This window comes from Sitophilus oryzae, unplaced genomic scaffold, assembly GCF_002938485.1.
Source record: "Sitophilus oryzae breed Bouriz unplaced genomic scaffold, Soryzae_2.0 scaffold_396_pilon_pilon, whole genome shotgun sequence".
Taxonomy (NCBI): Eukaryota; Metazoa; Arthropoda; class Insecta; order Coleoptera; family Curculionidae; genus Sitophilus; species Sitophilus oryzae.
In genome coordinates, this window is record NW_022146969.1 from 1,363,236 (window position 1) to 1,387,503 (window position 24,268).

At 32.2% G+C, this 24,268-nt stretch overlaps 1 protein-coding gene across 1 annotated transcript in view; it reads right to left on the bottom strand.

Annotated features, from left to right (window-relative positions):
* LOC115885541 (CUGBP Elav-like family member 4) overlaps positions 1-24,268 on the bottom strand; it is a 244,600-nt gene that overhangs the window by 176,340 nt on the left and 43,992 nt on the right. Inside the window, exon 2 of the mRNA XM_030904497.1 lies at positions 9,285-9,333. Coding sequence (XP_030760357.1) covers positions 9,285-9,333 — 49 coding nt within the window. The remainder of the gene's footprint in view (positions 1-9,284; positions 9,334-24,268) is intronic.

The window sequence follows — 24,268 nt, forward strand, 5'->3', positions numbered from 1 at the left end:
ATTGCATTTAATCAGAGTTTCTGATAATGTTCATATATTTCTAATATTGTATCATTTTCATCATTATATTTTTCAATTTATTTATTAGCTGTTATCTATCATTAACTCGTCTATCTTCAGTACCCTCTCAAAACTATGTAAAGCCATTTCGCTTATTAATAACTGCTTTTCTATCTTGAGAATGAGAATAAGGCACGCGAAACTTGAAAGAAGTTACTTAACTCTGCGCCACTGACGGCCTTTTTAATTCTGCCGCTCGAACGACTACCTAAAGATGAAAAACCTAGACTTTAATTCGTCGAGAGTTCGCAAGAAAAACAGCTGCTACTTGTGGCATACACGCTTTATGTGTGCGGCAGCTCCTTTTTATTGCTTTTGACTTTATTAAGTGGACCTTTTTTGCTCTAATTCACTCTCTCTAGACGTACGTTTAGGTTTTCAGTTTCAAGATAAAGATATTATGTTTAAATTGACAGGAAAGCTTAATTACATACTAACTTTGTAAAATAATCTTGCTTTAATTAATAACATATTTAATTAAATATATACGTCTACATGCTTAAGGTTTTCACATTTGTTGAGATATTTCAATATATTTTTTTCATTTCAATATATTTTTTTCTAATGATACACATTACCATAATAAAATATTAACCATAATAAAATAATATAAATTGGTATACTCAAAGTTAGTTCAAATAAGTCCAAAAGTACAAATAAGTCCAAAATAACCGAGGTATTCAAGTTTGATGTTGTAAGAGTATGAAAGTTCTGTATTTGCATCTCTTTTACGTGCCGTAACCATTGTAATATCACAGATTAACAAATTATACCGTAGAAAAATTTGCGGTGAACAAGCAGATCTAAAGAGTTTTCAAAAATATACAGGAAACTATAAAAGAAAATGAACGATTTTCAATATCTTTTTTTTTACAAAAAACAAAACTTAAAAACTTAAAATATTTGCACTTATTTAAGACTCAGCCTGTGTAACAATCTTTATGATTTTTTATCTGTTGTAATTAAAGTCAAATTTTAATAATTAATAATTCTTTCATAGACTACGCTCTCTTTAGTATCAATTTTACAATAAATTAATTATCTCAAAATTTTTATTATAAAATTAATCTCTATTAGACTGAACATTTTTATACTTTCATAATAAAAAAAAACACCACACTATATAGTATGTACAGGGTGTCCCACTAAGAATAGCTCTCGGCTGTATCTCGGAAAGTATTAGTCGTAGAGCTTGCGGAAAAAAATATTTATAACTATAGAGGGTATGAGAAATTGCTGGAAATTATTTTCAAGTTTGTAGAGCGGCGGTTAGAGGGCGCAATTGCTATTAAAATAAGAAAAAAGAGTTTTTACACAATTTTGCCTAGATAACGAATACTATAAATAATAAATTCATAATCTTCAGTAATTTTTTCATATTTTTTGTTAGAACCATTTTTTTCTATCTGCTAAAATAAAGAGGTGGGGGAAGGTTAGATCTGTTTTTATTTAAATGTCAATAACTCCGGACTGGTTAATCGGAATCCAACAAGTGAGGGCTCGTTTAAAAGAGCGTTTCTTACTCTATATTATACCATATTAGCAATAAACATAAGCTTTTGAACGCAGACGCTAGGGGGCGCTGTCTTACAATTTAACAAACATTACGTGTTTTTTCGAAAAAGTTAAATGCGATAGTATATGTAATTTTAGCTGATACTAAAGAGTAATAAAAGTTTAAAAAATCAGCGAAAACCGCATCTTGATATCTTTTTTCAAACCAAAGTTATTAGCAAAATTATAACAAATACGAAAAAATAAGATTTTAATTAACTTATCTTTCTAACACGGTATCCCTAGCTCTCTTGATTATGACCATTCTAATAAAAAATAAGATAGAAACGATTATTTCATTCAAAAAATCGACAATGTACCCGAATACCATAATACTAGGTGTATGAATATCTAATAATTAAGATATCAATGAAAGTGACTAAGAAACGACGCCTGAGTGAATTCATGGTAGGCTTTGAAAAAAAGTTGCTTTTAAAGAGATAGTTTAAACTCAAAATATTATTTATATATACAATTTGATAGTCTCAGCAGCGTTTTTTATCTTTTGATTGCATTTCTAAAAATACCTTTCTTCAAAAGAGAAAAAACGCTGCTAGAACTATCAAAATGTTGATTTAATAACTCTTTGACGTTTATACTATTACGTCAAAAGCATCTTTTTTCCAAAGCCTACCATAACTTCACTGAGGCGTTGTTTCTTATTCGCTGTCATTGATATCTTAATTATTAGATATTATTAAATCTGGTTTTATCGTATTCTGGTATATTGTCGATTTTAGAATAAACTAATCGTTTCTATCTTATTTTTTATTAGAATGGTCATAATCAAGAGGGCTACTGTAACCGTGTTAAAAAAATAATGTAGTTAAGGGCTTATTTCTTCGTATTTATTATAATTTTGCTAATATCTTAGGTTTGAAAGAGGATATCAAGATCCGTTTCGCTGACTTTTTAAGCTTTTATTACTCTTTACTATCAGCTAAAATTATATATACTATCGCATTTAATTTTTTTGAAAAAACGCGCAATGTTTGTTAAATTGTAAGACAGCGCCCCCTAGCGTCTACATTCAAAAGCTTATTATTATTGTTTATACGCTATAATATAGAGTAAGAAACAGTCTTTTAAACGAGCCCCCCTTTGTTAAATTCTGTTCATCCAGTCCGGAGTTATTAATGTTTAAATAAAACAGATCTAACCTTCCCCCACCACTTTATTTTGGCAGATAGGGGAAAATGGTTCTAACAAAAAGTATGCAAAATTTACTGAAGATTATGAATCTATTATTTATAGTATCCGTTGTCTAGGCAAAATTGTGTAAAAACTCCATTTTCTTATTTATAATAGCAGTTGCGCCCTCTAGCGGCCACTTTACAAACTTGAAAATAATTTCCAGCAATTTATCATGCCCTCTTTAGTTATATACATTTTTTCCGCAAGCTCTACGATTAAAACTTTCCGAGATACAGTCGAGAGCTATTCTTAGTGTGACACCCGGTACGTCCAATCTTACACACAGTAAAGGCCAAATACTGCTTGTATAGAATAAAAGGCAGTTTAAAATTATTTAAATATAACACGATTTATACTGTGATTTTTAAAATACATATTCAAAAATTTAAATAACTTTCCATCCCCGACATTTTTTGCGATCCTAACTTCACACTTATATAAATATATTCCCCCGATGGTGATTGACAAGAGCTTATCAAAAAGATAGGGTAGTTTTTGGCGTAAGAAGGGTGCTCAGCAGAACGTAAAAATAAACTTTTCGGAGAATAATATATATGCGTAAAAAGATTGGAAATGTGAGTGACTTGCTGACAGTTACTTCCAAAGATAAGATCTAAATATTGGCGAGGTGTAGAGCAGACTTCATTAAATAAAAGAAAATGCTTTATGGACTTTTATCAAAATATCCAGTTGAGTGACTATAATATTTGTTGAATGACAAACTACATATCATAACTAAGTCAACTATGATATACAGTTCTTCATTCAGAGTTGTTTTAATTTTGGTAACAAAATATATAATATAAAACTGAAATAGTACCATTGCTGGAAGACTTAATGAAATAATTATATTGTTTTAAATAGTAAGAAATTATTGGTTTCAAATGAAGAAAATGGAGGGCACATTTCATCACTCATCTATAATAAGACAAAAAATGATTATATCTCAAACTATATATTTATTTTTTTTTAATTAACTTTTCTTTGACCAATCTTATATATTTTTTATTTATAGGGTTCTTGGTTTTTGGTCAATATTAGACTTTTTCTGGGTTTAGGAAGTGTTTATTATATAACTAACGTTTCGGTCCAGTTTTAACCTTTTTCAAAGCCTACAATACGATATTATCAAACTACAACTGTGTAAAAAAAATATAAATAAAACTTACCACAAAACGTACATTTCCTTCGTCAAACTTGTATTAAAACATAGGTCAGACAGGCCAATATCTGGAAAATCGTCTAAAGAGTCATAAATATGACAAAAAAAACATTACAGCACTTGTTACTCGCGAAAAAAATAATAATCACACCTTTGATTACAATAAAACAAGAATTTTAAACACCGAAATTAATTTGAAAAAACGAGAATTTCTTGAAATGATTCAGATACAAAAAAAACAAAAATGCAATTAACGAAAAAAAAGATGTCGATAAGCTAAGTAGAATATACACACACCAATCTTGTAAATAGAAACGCTTCAGTACAGAAAATACATTGAGCCGGCCATCACAATTTATTAAAATTTTAAACTGTATATGTTAATTATTGTGTCATGTGGGTGATATTGTATGAGTATAATTTTAAGTTAAATGTTATGTGTTATCACCTGTTATTTTATGCACCCATGATTTAATACAAGTTTGACGAAGGAAATGTACGTTTTGTGGTAAGTTTTATTTATATTTTTTTTACACAGTTGTAGTTTGATAATATCGTATTGTAGGCTTTGAAAAAGGTTAAAACTGGACCGAAACGTTAGTTATATAATAAACACTTCCTAAACCCTGAAAAAGTTTAATATTGACCAAAAACCAAGAACCCTATCAATAAAAAACTATATATTTATATAGTACTAAATAATATTCTCCTATACATTAGAAAGAAAGGTCAAACAAATAGTAAAATGTCCCCTCTTGATTTTATGATATTAATTAAAGGCTGTGTATAAGAAAAGCTCCTTTATTCCGTTTTAACTGACTCTGATTCTAACAACTGTAAAAAATAAAAAATTACTTAATGCTTCATTTTCAACCTCGAAATTAGTCGAATAAATCAGTGGCTTCAAGTAGCATTGAAGTTTGTTCCTCTAATTTCAATGTAAGCATTCAGAACGTCAATATTAGTGGTAGTAATTTTCAATTAGTAGAAAAAGTTAAAAAAGAACATTAAACTTTTTCAAGAGAAATTTTTGTTAGGAAAAAAAGTTGATTGTTTTACACGCTTTTTCATGTGTACAACTGACCACACCGCAAGCTCTTTCTAGGAAATATTAATTTTAATCTTATTTTTTAGGTATTGTAAATGATCTCACTCTTAAGTATAAAGTATAATTAAAACCACTAATTTATTCCACTAATTCCGAGGGTCTGAATGAAGCTTTAGACGTACTAATTTAGTTTCCAGCAATAATCATTCTATTAAATATTTACAATTAATTTTAATATATTCACAAAACTTAGCAGCAAGAATCTTTGAATGATATGGTACAATCTTTCCTCATTTGAAGGAACTCAAAATGAACATGCACATTCGCGTATAAGCAAGCAGTTTTGAGAACAATCAGTGAATGCACGTATTTACATTAATCAAGGCGGGCTGAATCGGGAAACATAAGTGTCTCTGGTGTGTATCTGGCACGCCACTTCTCTTATAATTTACACATCTATTCGTTCTACGTTTCAGAGGGAAATGCTAAGTATTTGGTATGCTTTGCGATTTTGATAGACTCGAATGTCTATTGTTAAAGTTGTTAAGATATTTTTAGATATCATAAATGTTATAGTTCTACAGGGTGAGTCTTAAATAAGTGCAAATATTTTTAGGGGTAGTATTTTTCGACCCCAGAAACACGATTATGAGGTTTTTTTCGCGATTTTTTCTTAAAATTTAGAATTTTTTGAAAAAAAAAATTTGGTATTTTTTTTTTAGTTTTTCTAAAAATCTTAATTTCTTGATAACATAGGTAGTAGCAAAATAAAAACACTAAATCACCACAATACACCAAAACACTTTTACTTTTATACTAGCATCATCAGCAGATGATTATAAACTAAAGTACAATCTACAAGTTGAGCGTTTATATACTCGCTCAGTGGGCACCGAGTGGGCGTGGCAAAATCTAGCCAACCGAGTCAGAGCCCACTGAGCGTAACAGTTAGATTTCCGCCACTAGAGTAGTAGGAACAGAGAACTTGAAGGAATTGGACCGTTGTCTCTGTTCATACTATCTTTACATTTATTAATTCTGATGCTTTCATATGCATCTATGTAAAAAAATGTAAAGATAGTATGAACAGAGACAACGGTCCAATTCCTTCAAGTTCTTTGTTCCTACTACTCTAGTGGCGGAAATCTAACTGTTACGCTCAGAGGGCTCTGACTCGGTTGGCTAGATTTTGCCACGCCCACTCGGTGCCCACTGAGCGAGTATATAAACGCTCAACTTGTAGATTGTACTTTAGTTTATAATCATCTGCTGATGATGCTAGTGTAAAAGTAAAAGTGTTTTGGTGTATTGTGGTGATTTAGTATTTTTATTTTGATGTGTAACACCAAAGGTTCCAACCCTCAACTGTAACATAGATAGTAGACTAAATTTACAAGAAAGAAAACATAGCAAAGATCCCGTGGTTCTCAAAATTTTAGCATAAAACATTTTTTGGAAATTTTCGAAATAAAATATCTCGGTTATTTTGGACTTGTTTGAAAAACGGTAAAAAGAAAATATGTTTCTTTTATCGAGATCTACCAACCCTGAAAATATTTGCACTTAATTAAAACTCACCCTGTATAGATAAAGAAGTTTTGTTTGAGTGCATAGATACCATACAATAGTAGAAAACATTATTTACCAACATCAAATTTTAAAATTTTCTATTATAATTACAGTTAGTTGGTTATTATGATCTTTATAATTTAGTTACAATATTACGTTATAATATAAACAAATAAAATCAATCCAATGCAGGTCTTTGGACTCCTTAAAAACCATTTAAAAAGTTAATTTCAGTTTTAAACTAGAGTAGGTGTTAATATACTTCATCATAAATTAAAATTACAACCTACAGCAAATTAAAAAAATTATAATTATCTAAAAAATTATTTTATAAAAGACCCTGTATTTTTAAACTAGCAGCATTTCTGGACCTAGATTTTATAGGAACTATGTTTCATATTTTTTAATGAGAATTCACCCTCTGTAATTTTGTTATGCCATTTATCGAAAACCCTTTATAAAAATAGGAAGCATATTCGGAATATTTACATTTGCTTACTTTAAGTGTTAAATTTCGATTATATTTTAGCAATAATATCTGTTGTGTTTATTGTGGCGTGTTAATTTGTTGTTAATTATTTTTTTTAAATGCAAAGTTTTAAATTCCACATTATACCGTGTGTTTCTCAAAATTGGCTAACCCATATAATTATTTTATTTTTTAGGTAAAGAAAGATATTTTGTATAAGTTTTTTTTTCTGTTTCTTAAACCTTTAGAAATTTATATATATATTTTTTTTCTCCTTTCTTTGGTAATGAGGTTTTGGTTTGGAAATTGAAATGGAAACTTTTTTTTTTATTATACGACGTTTTGCCTCATTGAGTAATTCACTTACATTCTTCTATATAGACTGGTGGTAGCAAGGCGGCTGCGGCTTCAAGAATAAAGTGCCTGAGAAAGCCCACCATGATGAGGCAAAACGTCGCATAATAAAAAAAAAAGTTTCCATTTCAATTTCCAAACCAAAACCTCATATCCAAGAAAGGAGAAAAAAATATATAGATATTTTGTATATTAGTATATGACATAAATCAGGATTGATTGACGTAGTCAATTATTTTCGATCACTTGCTGTTTCACCGGAAATAACTACAAGTTTTGATTTTTAAATGACACCCCTCGGTATTTTTTACTTTATTTGATAGAAAATGACACTCTGAATAGAATGATATAGGTATCTTATGTTAACTTTTAACATTTTCGCATATGGTTTATTTGAAATTGTAACATGAGGTTCATAACGAAAATTTGAAAAAAAACAAAGCTTTATTGTACAAAAAGCCAAAACAGCTTCATCGACAAAACATTCAAAAAACAAAAAAGCACAAAAACAAATATACAAATAATAAAAAACTCGAAATATACTCGAAATATCAATTATGTGGTACCAAATTATTCATAAAAACTTGTTTTTTTCCAAATAAACTAATAAGCTAAAAATAATGATTAAAATTACGATTTAGGCATCTTTTAACCGTTCAAAACAAGACAAAAAGAACATTAAATGATCAAATTTATTTTTCCAAGACTCTTTGATTAAATATTAGTATTTCTGAGTAAAACACAGCAACTAAACTCTAGATTGAAATTTATACTATTAAATTAATACTATTTTTTAGGCGAAAATATCAAAAGTTGACATATGACATGCCATTCTGTTGAAGTGTCATTTTCTATCGAATAAAGTAAAAAAATACCGAGGGTGTCATTTAAAAATCAAAATGTATAGTAATTTCAGGTGAAACACGAAGTGACCGAAAAGAATTGAATATGTCAATAAATCCTAATTTATGTCATATACGAACATACCAAATCTCGTTTTTTGTATTTGAAAAAAAATAAAAAGTTGTAGGGGTAAGCCACTTTTGAAAAACAATATATATATAATTATAGTTATTCATAAAGTTAGTATTATTTATAGTTATTCAAATTAGGTAAAAATTTACTTATTGTGTTGATTTATGCAAACAATTTTTGAAATAATTTAATAATCCAAGTTAACATGCATTATACCAATTTTTTTACTAAAAATAACGGACGAAGTAACAAACAAAAATAACTAACTTAAAGAAGCATAGGAGAAACAGTCTCTAACAATATAAAATTCGAAGAAGAAGCTTGTAGATAAAATTATCTTACAAATATAAACAAAAAGAAATATAATATCTACCAGAAAATAGGAAATCAAACCAGGATCGATACTACAAAAACTCATCAAGTGTCCAATATTGAAAGGAAAAATTTCGAGTTTCAAAATTTTGGTGAAAACTTTCTAACTACGTCGTTGCTTACCGGTACCATCCCCGTTATTATAAAATCGGTTATACGAGCCGGTTTTTGAGCTTTTGTCTTTGTCAAAATCTGTAAAATAAATTTTTCGTGTTGATAACTTTTGCTTAAATAACTCTATATGTATTTTGGTATTTATAGATTATTTATATTATTTCTTTACTTTCCAGAAATAGAAGTATGTAGACTTTCAGAATATTGTATGTAAAATATTTATTAATATTTTTGAATTTTTATATTATTGAGTCGGTCGTTCACCAGGAGTAGTATGAGAAAATGGTATAACATGAAATAATATCAAATTACCGACTCTAGAATGTAACATTGAAAAGAATGAATTAGCATTAGTATATAATACAAATGTTATTAGTATTAGTTATACATTAACACATTTATTAGGAACTTACCGCCGCGGTTCTCACTATCCGCTGGTTTCACTTGGATAGGGCGGTTCATCTGAAAATAACAAAAAAAAACATTGTTAATTACAAAAATTTATATAAATATTATGCCGCTACCGCACATACGGCATTTTGCGATTTCCGAGCACTCGTCGCCGATCTCCGATCAGATGAGGAAGTTGGAACTCGGCGACGCGATCGGCGACTATGTTGTTGCTATCAGAGCTTGGCGATTCCCGCATGCTTGGATGGAAAGTACGATGAAGAGCGTTCGGAAATCGCCGACTGCCGCATGTGCGGTGGCGGCATCAAATAAAACAACTACAAGAAACACGACAAGAAAAATTACGTATATTACGCATTCCACCAGGATTCATCTGATGATATAATTATTACTTAATGCCTGGAATTCACAGGGAAAATGAGCACATCGATCATTAGTCTAAAGAATCCGACTATGCTATTCTGAATTTAACAAATTAAATGAAATAAAGGAACCTAGGTTGTATTAAAAATATTTTTATTGTGACTTACCTCGGATGCGCTCAACAGAAGCAATATTTTGGAAAATTTGAGGAGAATAAGTTAAGTAAATCAAACGTTAAATTTGTAAATAGCCCTACATATTTTATTAAATGAAATGAAAGGAGTGCCGTATTCTGACTGGAATTTACACGTAAAAAAAGCACGGCAGAGAGAACCTTGATCACTATCCTAAAGAATCCAACTATGCTGTTCCAATCCAACTATGTTTAATACATTCAAAACATGCCACATTTATTACATTCAAAACGGAACAGGTTTCTGATAGTTTAGCGAGTCCCCACACGCAGGTACTAAGGTCTTGATTGCGGAACTCGAAGCTAAAGTTGAAGGTTTGGTGCAAATATCGTTAGATTATAAGTTATTCTATTTATTGTTTTAGTTTGCTCGTTTGTTAGTTAAGATATTCACCCATTCACGGACGAAAAGTGTTAGTACATTCAATAAGACTCTTATTGTCACACTGAACCAAAAACATCAGTACGAATGGACGGTAAACGATTGTATTTAGATTACTTACTTTAAAATTGAAATTATTCACTGCATAAATCGAATCCATTAAATACATGCACATGTTATAGATTATCTTTGTCAGATCAAATAAATAAGGAAAAGCTTTAGAACAGAATATTACAAGAAAACAAAATAATATTCTTTAGTTAACAGTAGTTTGAGGAAACATTTACTTTACCTTTAATAACCCCATTCTATAGCACAAAACTTACAAACCAAAAATAACATCAATGCATCTCGAACACTAGTCTAACAGCTATTACATAACACCTAGTATCTCTGTTCGTCGTCTGATTTCCCCCTCTCTGGTTTTGCGAATAATATTTTAAAAATCAATATTTTTATTTCTGTATACAGAGTGTTCCTATATTATACAGGGTTGTTCACCACATACGACACGGAATATTGTAGCTAAACAATTAGATTTTTACAAATTGTAAGTTTTGGGTTTGTTGAAGGACTATTAGAGCTATAATTTAAAAATATTTTTACAAGTTACAGAGTGTCCCAAATAAATAAAAAATATCAAAGTTGAATTATTTTAAATGGAACACCCTGTATATTATTACATTTTTAGTTTCTACGATTAAAATAAAGGTAAATTTGATTAAGGTTTATTACACTTAAACCTTACCGTTTTTGAAATATTTTCAATTTTGTGAAATTGCAGTATAAATTTTAAGGCTTCATTTCTGCGAGGGTATCAAAGTTTTTAATACTCAATATTTACTGAAGTTTATTTATTGATCAGTTATTGTGTCGCAATAATAAAAATTTTACTACCTTATACAGAGTGTCTAAATATTTATTTTAAATAATTATTAGCTTTAAACGGCAATAACTTGTTTAATTTAAATGGAACACCCTGTATATTTTATGAGAATCAGATGCACAATTTAATTGTCTATCAAATTGTATTATACCATTTTTTACCTATCTCTTCAAGTTTCCGTAGACAATGCATTTTCTTGTAATTTAGAACTCATTTATCAATATACCCATGGAATACTGACATTTTAGATTATTTTTAAAGATGTACCAAATTTTTAAAGAGAACAGATACTAATATTGTCAATATAGTTCGTTTATTTCATTAAAAAATAAAAAAAAAACTGTGTAAATATTTGTTAAAGAAGACCAATTAATATGATTCCAGTATTCAAACTACATCAACTGACTGTTTGCGATGATTAATAATAATTGCTCCAAATACTAAAAAACTGAATTATTTATGTGTATTAGACAGTGTGGTAAAAAAAAATAATACCTTAAAAATGATAGTTAATTTTTTGACAAATGCTTATTTATAACAACAGAGACGATCATTTTTATAACTTATTATTATATTGATTTCTGATTCAAATCCACATTTATTTAGAATAATTTATTAACGAACACAATTAAGTATGTAATTAATTAGTATTTGGGCGAAAATACTGGTGGTATATTTAATTAATGGTATACTCTTTTATAAAGATTTAAATAGTTTTCTTTTTCATACAAATGGGCTAGTAATATCATCGTTTTACTAAAAACGATAATATTACTAGCCTGTACATTTTGTACATTTGTTGTTTTAAAAACAATCTAAAATGTCAATATTCCATGGGTATATTTATAAATGAAGTCTAAATTACAACAAAATGCATTTTCTACGAAAACTTGAAGGGATAGGTAAAAAGTGGCATAATACAATTTGATAGACAATTAAATTGTGCATCTGATTCTCATAAAATATACAGGGTATTCCTTTTAAATTAAACAAGTTATTGCCCTTTAAAGCTAGTAATTATTTAAAATACATTTTTAGACACTCTGTATAAGGTAGTATAATTTTTATTATTGCAACACAATAACTGATCAATAAATAAACTTCAGTAAATATTTAGTATTAAAAACTTTGATACCCTTGGAGAAATGAAGCCTTAAAATTTATACTGCAATTTTACAAAATTCAAAATATTTCTAAAACGCTAAGGTTTAAGTGTATTAAACCTTAATCAAATTTACCTTTATTTTAATCGTAGAAACTAAAATTGCAATAATATACAAGGTATTCCATTTAAAAAAATACAACTTTGATATTTTTTATTTATTTGGGACACTCTGTATCTTGTAAAAATATTTTTAAATTGTAGCTCTAATAGTCCTTCAACGAACCCAAAACTTACAATTTGTAAAATCTAATCGTTTAGCTACAATTCTCCGTGTCGTATGTGATGAACAACCCTGTATATATACAGAGAGTTTCCATGCCTACAAATGTGCTTAAAGAGGAAGGTGTTCCATCAGTGCGTTATGCCAGCACTTACATATGGCGCAGAGACACTTACACTGACGAAAATGTCCGTGTGGCCCAACAAGCTATAGAAAGAGCAACGCTTGGTATATCTCTAAGCGCGCATTCTCACGACTCCAGCTGCACTTTCGCCAGACACTGTAGGCCAATAAAAAATACTTGCCAAGCACACGATTCGTGAGAACGCGCCATAATAGACAAGATACCCAATACAGTTATAAAACAGCGTACACGAATAACAGATGCCCTATATCTGCTTAAAAACGCAAATGGGCGTGGGCTGGGCATATTGCCAGAAGAACGGATGATAGATGGACCAAGCTAATATTAGAACGGTGGCCAAGACGAATGCTCTCAGAAGCAGAGTCAGACCTCAGACAAGATGGTCAGATGATTTAAAGAGATTTAGGGGAAACTGGATCCAAGTGGCACCGAGAAGAGTGGAAAGATTTGAGGGAGGACCAGCAGTGGACACTTCAGGCATGATGATGATGATACAGAGTGTCTTAAAAACTGAATGTTTTGAATATAAAGAGATATGTCAATTCATATGAAGCTTTTTTCTCAGAATAGGTCCAATAATCACCGCCTCAAATATTAGCATGGCAATAAGGATCACTCTGTATAATAACGTGGTACTGAAGCGAGAGTGTAAAAAATTATTTTGACATTCTGCGACTGGAAGTCTGAATAAAGGATTATTTTTGCCTTTAAAAACGTATAATTAATAAACATCACATTTAAATTAAGAACTTTCAAAATTGGAAAAGTCAAGTGTTTATTCGTTCAATCCTCGATTCCTTCCTCTTCAAATTACAGGCCTACACTTTCCGACTGAAAATATTCACATAATTAAACTGTCATTAATCATAGATTACGAATTTCAGTGAGCATAAACAATTATTCGAATTTTCATGAAAATTACGTTAGGTGGCTAATAAAACCGATGGCGCGCGTTTTATAATTCGACAACATAATTAATAGGACGGTTTAATTACTAAAACTGTTTGATATAAATTATAAGCCGTAAATTCTGAAAAATAACATGGCGGCACAATGGGCATTTATTTTTTTGCGCCGACGGATTATTCCGTGTCGTTTTTATGAACCGAAAAACATTTAAAAAATACTAAATGAAATGTTTTTCCATTATTTTTCGTTTCAAATTCAGGATCGTTCCATTTATTTCGTTTTTTTTTCGTGTTGTAATTTGGTTCGTGTTTACATTATTTTTAATATCACTGCCAATAATCCTTCTCGATAAATGTCCAGAGGTGAATAAATATTAAACATTTTTTGATTTTGATATGCTTCATGACAAGATAGAGTACTATTTTTTTTGTAAATCATATATCGGGTTTTTGATTGGATTCGTAAAAACAAGATTCTACTCTGTAAACGTGGCTGTTCTTTATTATAGTTTTTGGTTCAACAAATACTTATTTACTTACTTACTTACATTGCTTATTATTTGCTGCCATTACTTGCTGAGGAGTATTTTACACGCATCTAAAGATGGTTATGCTAGGCATTTTATTTCATGAGCTTTTCTGTCAACCGATGTTATCTCCCTTCCACACTCTGGTCATTCAAAAATCTCATTACTTTCTTGCCTCTTTACTTTTTGGTTGTCATTTTTAACTGAGTTTAGAATTTTCCTCAATTGCATTCTATTGTGCGCTGCCTACTCTCACTGATTCTGCAAACTTATCCCCTTTCAGTTTTCATGGAAAATATCCTTGTAACTTTTGAGTTGTCACAAGCTCACCGTAAAGAAAAGATTTTGAAAAGCGGTTTTCTTGCAACCTGCATACGTGACCAGCCCATCTTAAGCGGGATTTAGCGGGATCAAAACTAACAATAATCAAACAATGTTATGCCAACGACGCTGTGTTATTCGCAGAAAATAAAGACGACCCCCAAAGACTAGTATATCGCTTCAATCTAGTAGCAAAATCTTATAACATGATAATCTCTGCATCCAAAACAAAGAGCCTGAGAACATCAAAAATACCTGTCAGATGCAAGATTGTCGTGGATAACACAATAATACAGCAATAAATGAAATTGAAATATCTCGGTATAGAGTTATCCGGTTATGGCGATATCGAAACAGAGGTAAGACAACGAACAACAAAAGCAATGAGAGTGGCTGGATGTCTGAACGACACCATATGGAAAAATAAATACATAGGTGTCGAGGTCAAGTCAAGAATATACAAGGCTGTCGTCAGACCCATAATGACGTACACAGCAGAAACCAGACCAGATACAGCAAAAACAAAAAGATTCTTGGAATCAGGCGAGATGAAAATCCTCCGCAAAATCGCAAGTAAAACGCTGCTAGATAGAGAACGAAGCGACAACATAAGACAAACATGCAAGGTGGATTGCATTAATGAATGGGTATTGAGCAGAAGACGCGAATGGAATGAACATATAAGCCGAATGGACGAGGGAAGAATAGTAAGGTCAGCTCGAGACAAATCGCCACTGGGAAGAAGAAGTACGGGAAGGCCAAGAAAAAGATGGTGCGATAGCCTTACCATCGATTGATACTCTAGGCATGATGTGAAGAATAAACAGGCAATCTGCCTAATATAGAGTAGGAAGAAGAAGAAGAAGAAGAAGAAGAAGAAGAAGAAGACCTCAAAACTCTCACATCTAGCTTTTTTCAAGGACTGAAACCTTTGAGACATGGTACGATTTGATTCCTAATAGTTGTCTAAGATGTCTCTGTTGCAACTTGTTTAATGCGTTCATGTGCCGGCGGTACTGCACCTAGGTTTCGCTCCCATATAACATAGCGGAGATTATTATTGCTCGGTACACTGCAAGTTTCATTTTTCTGCTCACGCCATGATTGTAGAAAACCTTGTGTTTTATTTCCAGAATGCTCTTGAGGCGCTGCTAGTTTATGTGCTGAATTTCGGGGTCGGTATTGGCCTTTTCCGAAATCAAATTGCCGAAGTAATTGAATTCCACTACATATTCCAATAGTTCTTCTCCGATTTTTATAGCATTGTTATGATTTATCGATGTTCGGCATTTCTTGTAATTGCTGTAACTTTGCTTAACTATGATGAATTTTATACGTATTTTTGTAAGTTTTTATATGTTGACAGACGCTTAATAATATAAATATTAATTCCTTTAAATGTTAATATGGTCACAATTATTAGACTTAACAAATAACAATTTATAATGACTTTTATAATAAAGAAAGCGCTGAGAGGTCATACAGTGACCAATTAAATAATGTTTTCTAAACATAATTAATAGTCGTAAAACGTTTTTAAATACGCCATTCTTCACGTAAAGAAACGATAAAAAACTAGGTTAATTTTTATCACGATGAGACATTGAGATAGAGGGCGTGTTAAAGCACCGGGAATATGAAGGAAGCAGCTACCAGTCGTGGGTTTGATAAGATCGTACTCCCCATTTATAAGCAAATTTTCTTTCTGACGACACCTAATCACGAAACCTTGGGATTTATCAGACCATTTATACACTTTGCTTGTGAGAACTTGTTTTAATTAAAATATAGCATTCGGTACTGTCGTGACAACTAAAAGTTCATTGATCTGTTGAATAAGTATGTTCAAAATATCGATTGCTTATACCTATATTGTGGCCGGCAGTAGCTCCAGAGTTAGTGTGTCGATCTGCGGAGCGGAAGGTACTGGGTTCGATCCCCGGCCAGTACGGTCGCTTTATTTATTTAAATAAAAATATTTATTTATCTAAATAGAGCGACCAACGAGCCGCCAGCTCAAGGAAGGCAATGGCAAACCACCTTGAGTATATTTGCCTTGTACGACAAGGTCTTTTTGCAATAAAAAATAGTAATTTGTTAAAACGACTCAATTTTATTTTGTTTATTATTCTAAATTCAAACATTACAATATGATCTACACAATTTTACTACATTTTTATAACTTTGCAAACAAATAACTTTTGATAATAGCTTATTTTGCCAAAATCAAGCCAAATTTGCTGACAACTATATATTGGGACAGCACAACAAGAAATTTGTTTAATACGGAGTTACATCACCTTTCGCCTTAACAACTGTCTGAGCTCTTAATGGCATTGTATTTACCAAAGATTGGCACATTTGAGGAGAAAAATTATCCCAAATTTCCTGCAGTTTTGCCCACAAATCAAAAATTGTTCGTTGAGGGTGGTTTCTTAAATATTGCTTCAATTTATGCCACACAGTTTCTATAACATTGAGGTCCGGACTACTTGCAGGATGGGATAGAGCTTTTATATTATTATTACTGAACCAATTTTTAGTTGATTTTGCTGAATGGCACAATGCTCCATCTTGTTGGAAAATATAGTTTTCGGTTGGAAACAATTCTTGAGCACTAGGCAAAAGTAAGGTCCCAAGTATATGTTGATATTTTTGGGCGTTAACAGTGCCATGTATAAAATTTAATTTGCCCAAACCTCTTGTTGACATGCAACCCCAAACCATAATCCCCTTAGGAAATTTAACAACCCTCTTTAAGCAATCTTTAAGAAAGGCTTCTGCTTTATTTCGTATTATTCGTTTTCGATAATCTCCAACGCAAACATCAAATTTAGACTCATCGCTAAATATGACCTTATTCCATTCATTTTGTGTCCACGATAAATTAGATTTTGCCCAATTGTAGCGATTTTTCTTCTGAATTTCTGTCAGTAGCGGTTTTTCTTTGGCCTAAATAAGAATTTGTATCAATAATCTTCAGGTAATTGATTATCAAAACAAAATAAAGTTTGCCTTGTAAAACCCCAGACCGCATTTATGGATATATTTTCGGGAACATTCTCTTGATATATTTAAACCAGTTACAGTATTCCATTTAACTGTTACTTCGCGAAGAGTACTTCTTCTCGCAGACTTGCAAATTTTTACTAAATTTCGTAAATCTCTTTGAGATACAAACTTTTGGCCTTCCCGAACATTTACCTCTAACGTCTACATTGGCAGATTCGCCGTATTTTTTTATTATATTAAAGACCGTGGTTTTTGGAATACTTAAATCATCAGAAATTTTTCAAATTATTTTTCCCGTACTGTACTGACGAATGGTAATTTCGCGTAGTTTTTGATTTGTAGCTTTTCCACGGACTATTACTTTGAATTAAATAATTAACAAAATTGAAAATTAAAAAAATTAAAATTACTTACAGTAAATCTCACTACTCAAATTATCGAGTCACTTACAAGCTGTCAATGCTTAAGTAAACAGTTCGCGACATTTGTGACGTTTATAGCAAAGCCGCCTATGATGATATTAATTATTTAAAAATACTTGTCCCAACATATAGTTGTCAGCAAATTTGTCCTTTTATGAACAAAATCCGCTACTGTAAATATGGATTGATTTACAAATTCATAAAAATATTGTCAAGTTGTTTAGGATATATGGCTATGTTTATATTTAAAAAATTAAGCATATATTTTTCAGTCATTTTGAAAAACCAGGGCAATAATTCCAAAATATGACCTTGTCCCAACATATAGTTGTTAGGGCTCGTACAGCCTCTCAAATAGTGCCGTTCGGATTCGGCGATAAACTGTAGGTCCCGTGTACTTGTGAAACACTGATGACACACATCACAAGTATATGCGAGAGGTAACAGACGCTCTATATAGAGTAGGGCACTGTAAGAAGATACCTATATTAACATCTGTTTGGCGTTATAGTATTTCATTTGATACAAATGAGCTAAATTATTATTAAATACAAAATATACGGATACATTTATCGTTGTTGCACTGTACAAACAAATTCCTCCTTTGCTAATTAGTTAAGAATTTTCTCCGTAATCCTAAACAGTTCATATACCTGCTCTTTCTGAATATATCGAAATAATAGCTTGTGAAACTGTGTACTGCACCGATGGTGTCTGTGGAATGCGGCGCATGTGAAAGGGTTAACTGTCGGCTTCCAACTATGGAGAGATACCAGACATAATGGAGGTTGACTTTAATTTCCTGTCATCAGAGTAAATTAGACGTTTGTATGTAACTCGTAATTGGCCGAGATAGAAAATATAGTTTATAGACAACCGATGTAGTTTGCCGTTTGAAACTTGGTTATAATTAGGGAGGAGTAAATTTAGTTTACCCACGAGGCTGAATAATTAATTATTACTTTGTATTTGGAAGCACGTTATTAATTTTGGATATTGCTAAAAAGTAACATGGAATTAATGGATCGAAGCATACGTGTTCTCAATGCTTATGTCGAGCCTTAGATGTTATTAAGTTATGCATAATAATGAGTTCTATTAATTATTGTATTCAAGATATATTAGATGGTTTGTGTAAGTTTACTGAAAATTTAGTTGTTCACTAAATGTCCTTCACAGTTCTAGCAGTATGGGTTTCTAGAAAACTGCAATATCTAGATTAAAGATATTTGAATATTAAAAGTATATTTTTATTATGGCAGTAATTTCGGAAGTACCGAAAGTTGGCAGCAACTCCCCATTTTAAGATTTTTTTTCTCTTTTAAATTAAAATTCCTTGTAAAACTTTGAAAATTCGAAAAAAAAGTTGGAACCATTGGTATTTCATAACAACAAAATTAAACAGTACTTTACCACAATACACCAAAACACTTTATTTTTATCATCATCAGCTTCTCATATCAGAAGAAGTTTCTGCACTAATATACACCTACACAACCATCATTATTGTACACAAGAAAGGTGACGCTACAGACCTTAAAAACTATAGGCCGATCAGCCATCTTAGCCATGTATACAAATTATTTACCAAAATAATCACCAAGCGATCGACAAATAAAATAGACTTTTTTCTTTCGAGCGAACAGTCAGGTTTCCGATCAAGGTTACGGAAGAAATGGCCATCTTCTGACAGTCAAGGTCCTTATCGAGAAATGCATTGAGTATAATAGACCACTAATGCTTGTCTTCATGGATTTTGAGAAGGCCTTCGATTCGGTACACCAGTGAAAGCTTCTAGAGACACTAAGTGAGAGTCGCATCGATTATCGATACTCCGCAATCAAAAGACATATGATAATGCCACGGCAAACGTCAAAATATCGACAAATCAATGAACAAACTCAATATCGATCGAGGGGTAAGACAAGGCGACACACTCTCCCCTAAACTATTCGTTGCTGTGCTAGAAAGTATGTTAAAAATGATAAACTGGGATTCAACAGGAATTAACATCGATGACAAATTGATAAATCATCTCTGTTTGACAGATGATATTGTTTTAATAACATACAACATACAGGAAGCACAGAATATGCTGGATATGCTAGATGATGCTTCGGAGAAGTCGGTTTGAAAATTAACTTATCAAAGACGCAATACATGACAAACCTAGTACTGAGTGGTAATTTAAACATTAATAATATAATTTTGGAACAAATACTAAAGACATGGTACCATCTAGTACCGATCTCATGTCCTAATATAATATGATAATCAGATACACGAAATTCTACGAAGAATATGTTATAAAAAGAAATGTCTTTAACCAGCGTGTCTTGCCTGTCCTCACGTATGGAGCTGAAACACATACAACAAAAAAGAACATACATAGAAAACAGGTCATGCAACGGAAAATGGAAAGGTTCATGTTGGGAGTTACACTTAGGGATAAAATACCCAATCATACCATACGAAATCGAACAGGAGTAAGAGATGCGGTGATATCTGTCTTACATCTTAAATGGAATTGGGCCGGACATGTGGCTAGGATAACAGATGAATGGTGGACAAAGAGACTATGGAATGGAGACCAAGACACAGGGCCTATAGAAGCAGAGGACGACCTGCTAGTCGATGAACAGATGATATTAAGAGAGTGGCTGGAAACTGGATTCAAGAGGCACAAAATAGAAATAAATGGCTCGATTTGAGGGAGGATTTTGTTCAGCAGTGGACGGAATAAGCTAAATGATGATGATGATGATAAATCTACTTGACCTCAATGTTATTAATAGTGCAATTCTAGTTAAAAAAAAAACTGTTAAGGCTTTCCAGCAAAATATAAAAGCGTTATATACTTTACAGGTAGCTCTATAAGAAGCAATTTTGGTTAAAATTGTCGTTAGTTTTTTATACGGGCCTTTAATATTGTTAGGCTTCAAAATCCAATATCTAAAAACTAGGCAAAAACTTGTTAATTAAGAAGTTAAAAGCGGGCAACTCGGCCCGGCATCTCAGAAGATATTTCGGTATTGAATATCGGAATAAATTTACCCAAACTTTTCAAAGTAATAAAATAAGTGCTCTTTGGGTAGCAATATCTTGTTTTAAGGCCAAATTTTCGTTTACTTGTTGGTTTTATTAATAACTCAATTTCAAAAGCTAATATTGGAGTTTGATACGAAGTCAACCCCTTCTATTTGCCAACGGTTCTTTATAAGGGCACATACAATAGCCCGTGAAACTTTAAAACTGAGCGTCAAAGGGCTAACGAAAAACATCAGAGCGAATGAAAATGTTTTCAAATACCAAAACACCCATTTACCAGTCAGGGATATAAGTGAAATGCGACTTACACACTTTGTTTGAATCTTTCAATAAATCCTAATATCGTCGTTGTTGTCAAGACATCAAAACAAGTTTTGATATAAATGTTGCATGGTTTATAAAAGTATTTTGTTGTAACTTCATTTATATTTCTCCAAAAATGTCCTATGGGTACTTCGCCACTCTAAGAAAATCTACAAAATAAAAGAGTTATTTTTTGTAAACACTGCTGCGACTGATACCAATTGTCACCAATGGTTTACTAATAAATAAATTTGTCTAACGGACAAAATATGCCTAACGTTTCGGAAATTATACAGACCGGACCACCGTAGTAGTAGCGTAGGCAGAACCGGACGAATTAGCGTATACCCGTCCGCCGGATAAAAAGCAGGCGAAAAAATGCGATAAAATAAAAATAGGTCGATATGTGATAGGAATGTTTCAGAATTTGTATTTATTCGTGTTTTAATAGCCAAAACGAATACGTAGATTCTCGCGACAGTTCTCGTGTAAAATTTATTTTTTAAGTAAAATAATGGATGTTTATGAAGTTCGTGAGAAAATTCAAATTGTAAAATGGTATTTCCAAAATAGGTCTTATCGGGATATACAAACAATTTTTCCACAAACTTTTGTAAACAGGCCAATTCCATCTTTATCTACTATATCAAGAATTATTAATAATTTTGAAACACATGGGAGCGTGTCCCCACAAAAACACAAAAAGCCTGATGTGTTGATTAATGAAGAACAGGAGTTAAAGCAAGTGTTCGTTTGTGCTACCGCGGATCAAAATTCCACGTTTTCAACTAATCAAATTGCTGAGGTGGTTGCTCTGCACAATGCCCGTATTGTTCAAGGATATTTGAACAATACTTTTTCCAACCGTTTAATTTAGTGGACATGAAACTATTTTATGGCCCGCTAGATCACCAGATCTTTCTCCCAATGATTTCTTTTTGTGGGGTTATGTAAAATCCAAAGTGTATGGTCATAATAGGGCTAATAATCTGGATGAGCTTCAAGTAAAAATACGAGGGGCTTTCCAAACTATCAGCCCTAATATGTTAGCCAATGTCAGGCTAAAAAAAAAGGCGATCAACTCAGTATCAATCAATTCGAAATTGGTCAAAGAATGCATAGAGAAGCTGAATAAATTAGGCAAAGAAAACAAAGTCCTCCTACACTGGGTGCCTGCTCACCAAGGGATAGAAGGCAATGAAAAAGCAAATAATCTAGCTAGGAAAGGAGCGAACACTCCACTAACTGGACCAGAACCGTTCTGCTTTCCAAGTGGTAACCAACTCAAGGCGGAACTCAAGAACTTGGAAGATTCCATCCGCAACCTGGAATGGAAATCTTGCAATGGTCTAGGACACTCGAAGAAGTTTCTGAGGGCTTATGATCAAGAAAATCACAGATATTCCTGGGTCTGAGTAAGAACAATCTTCGGATTGTCACGGGGTTTTAACAGGACACTGTCTCCTCAATGAACACCTCAGTAGATTGAAACTAAGAAGAAACGGCGAATGCAGATTCTGTGGGGAAGATGGTGAAACACCAGTACACCTCATCACTGAGTGCGCCGAGACGACAACCATTCGTGCCATGAATTTTGGTACGACTGATATTGGAGATGGAGAACTACCCTCTATAAAACCGTCCCAGATACTGGCTTTTGTCAAAGCCCTGGGACTGTATGATGAGTTATGATTCAAGAAAGGGGGACACAATGGATCTCTAAGGTCGAAGTGATTAACCCCCCTCCCACTCATTCTAAATTCTAAATTTTAAAAAATTCTAGCCAGTGTCAGACGGGGATCTTACGACCGCCTAGGCTTCTGTCTAGCACAAGAAGGTGGTCTTTTTGAACACTTGTTATAACTTTTTTTTATTTAGAGTAATATTATAGTTTTTTTTTTGGGGTTTAGAGAATTTATTTATTTTTAGTTTTGGCTTGTAAACACACTCAAATAATAAATATTTAAGTATTTTTATTTTAAATGTTACCTTAAGTGAAGGTAAACACTTAAAATGAAAATAATAAACACACGGCACTCCTCGCGTCATATTCCTAGTCTGTCAGGACCGACCCGTCCAAGCACAACTGCAACTGCGTGCTGCCTGACCAGCCGACTAGCCGGCAGTGACTCTCGAGTACGAACGCAAAACGGGTAAACGTAAATTCGTCCGGCAACTTGCTATGTTACTAGTAGCCTGGTCTTCTCTGTATATCTTTCCGTCGTCGGAAAAAAAAAACACAAAAAACAAAAAAAAAAAATATTTAAAATATCCAAATGCAACTATTACAGATATAACATGTTCATTTTTTTATTCAAAAACATGAGGAAGGTTTTGGTAAAGGTGTACTCAGAGCTTTGACCATTACAAAGATTATTTATAAGCTTGACATAACCCGCATGCGATTTATAAATGAACTTCAAAGAAATGGGCTTCAACCCTTGTTAAAACCCTTGTGCCATAATTTTCCCGTCCTCTCGCACACGTTGACCCCAAAAATAGATATTGGCAATAGACAAAACGTTGAACTTTCGTCGAGGTGGAGATAAAAGTGGAGCTGCCTCCTTTTGACAAGATATAGTTTCCAGCTGACCTATTTAAGATAGCGACGGCGCGACGTTCAAATTTTCCCCGCTAGAGGGAGAAAGGAAAATCCTCTTTGACCCAGTGTGTTAACCCTCGTACAGTTAAAGATAACTTTCAGCCATTAGCAGTAGCTGGAGTACGATTCATGAATGTGAGATGGGAGAAGATGACCGTTCCGGCAATCTAATTCGCGAGATAAAAACTTTTAGAGTTAAAGTTCTGCTGGTAGCCGGAAGCGGCATGGAAGATTTGCCAAGTGTATTACTATGGAAAAACCGTTACATACACAGATAAAAATATTTTAGCGAATCAAGACTACCTATACTCTTGTCCCAAGAGCCATATGTCTTGTATTTTTGATAAAGTAACTAATTTCTTTGACATATAATAGATAATATTAATTAAGTTTTAACAATTAAGTAAACATAAATTACAAGAAAGGAAACCCAGAAAAGATCCAGTGGTTCTCAAAATTTAGGCCACTTTTTTTATTTCTTATTTAAAA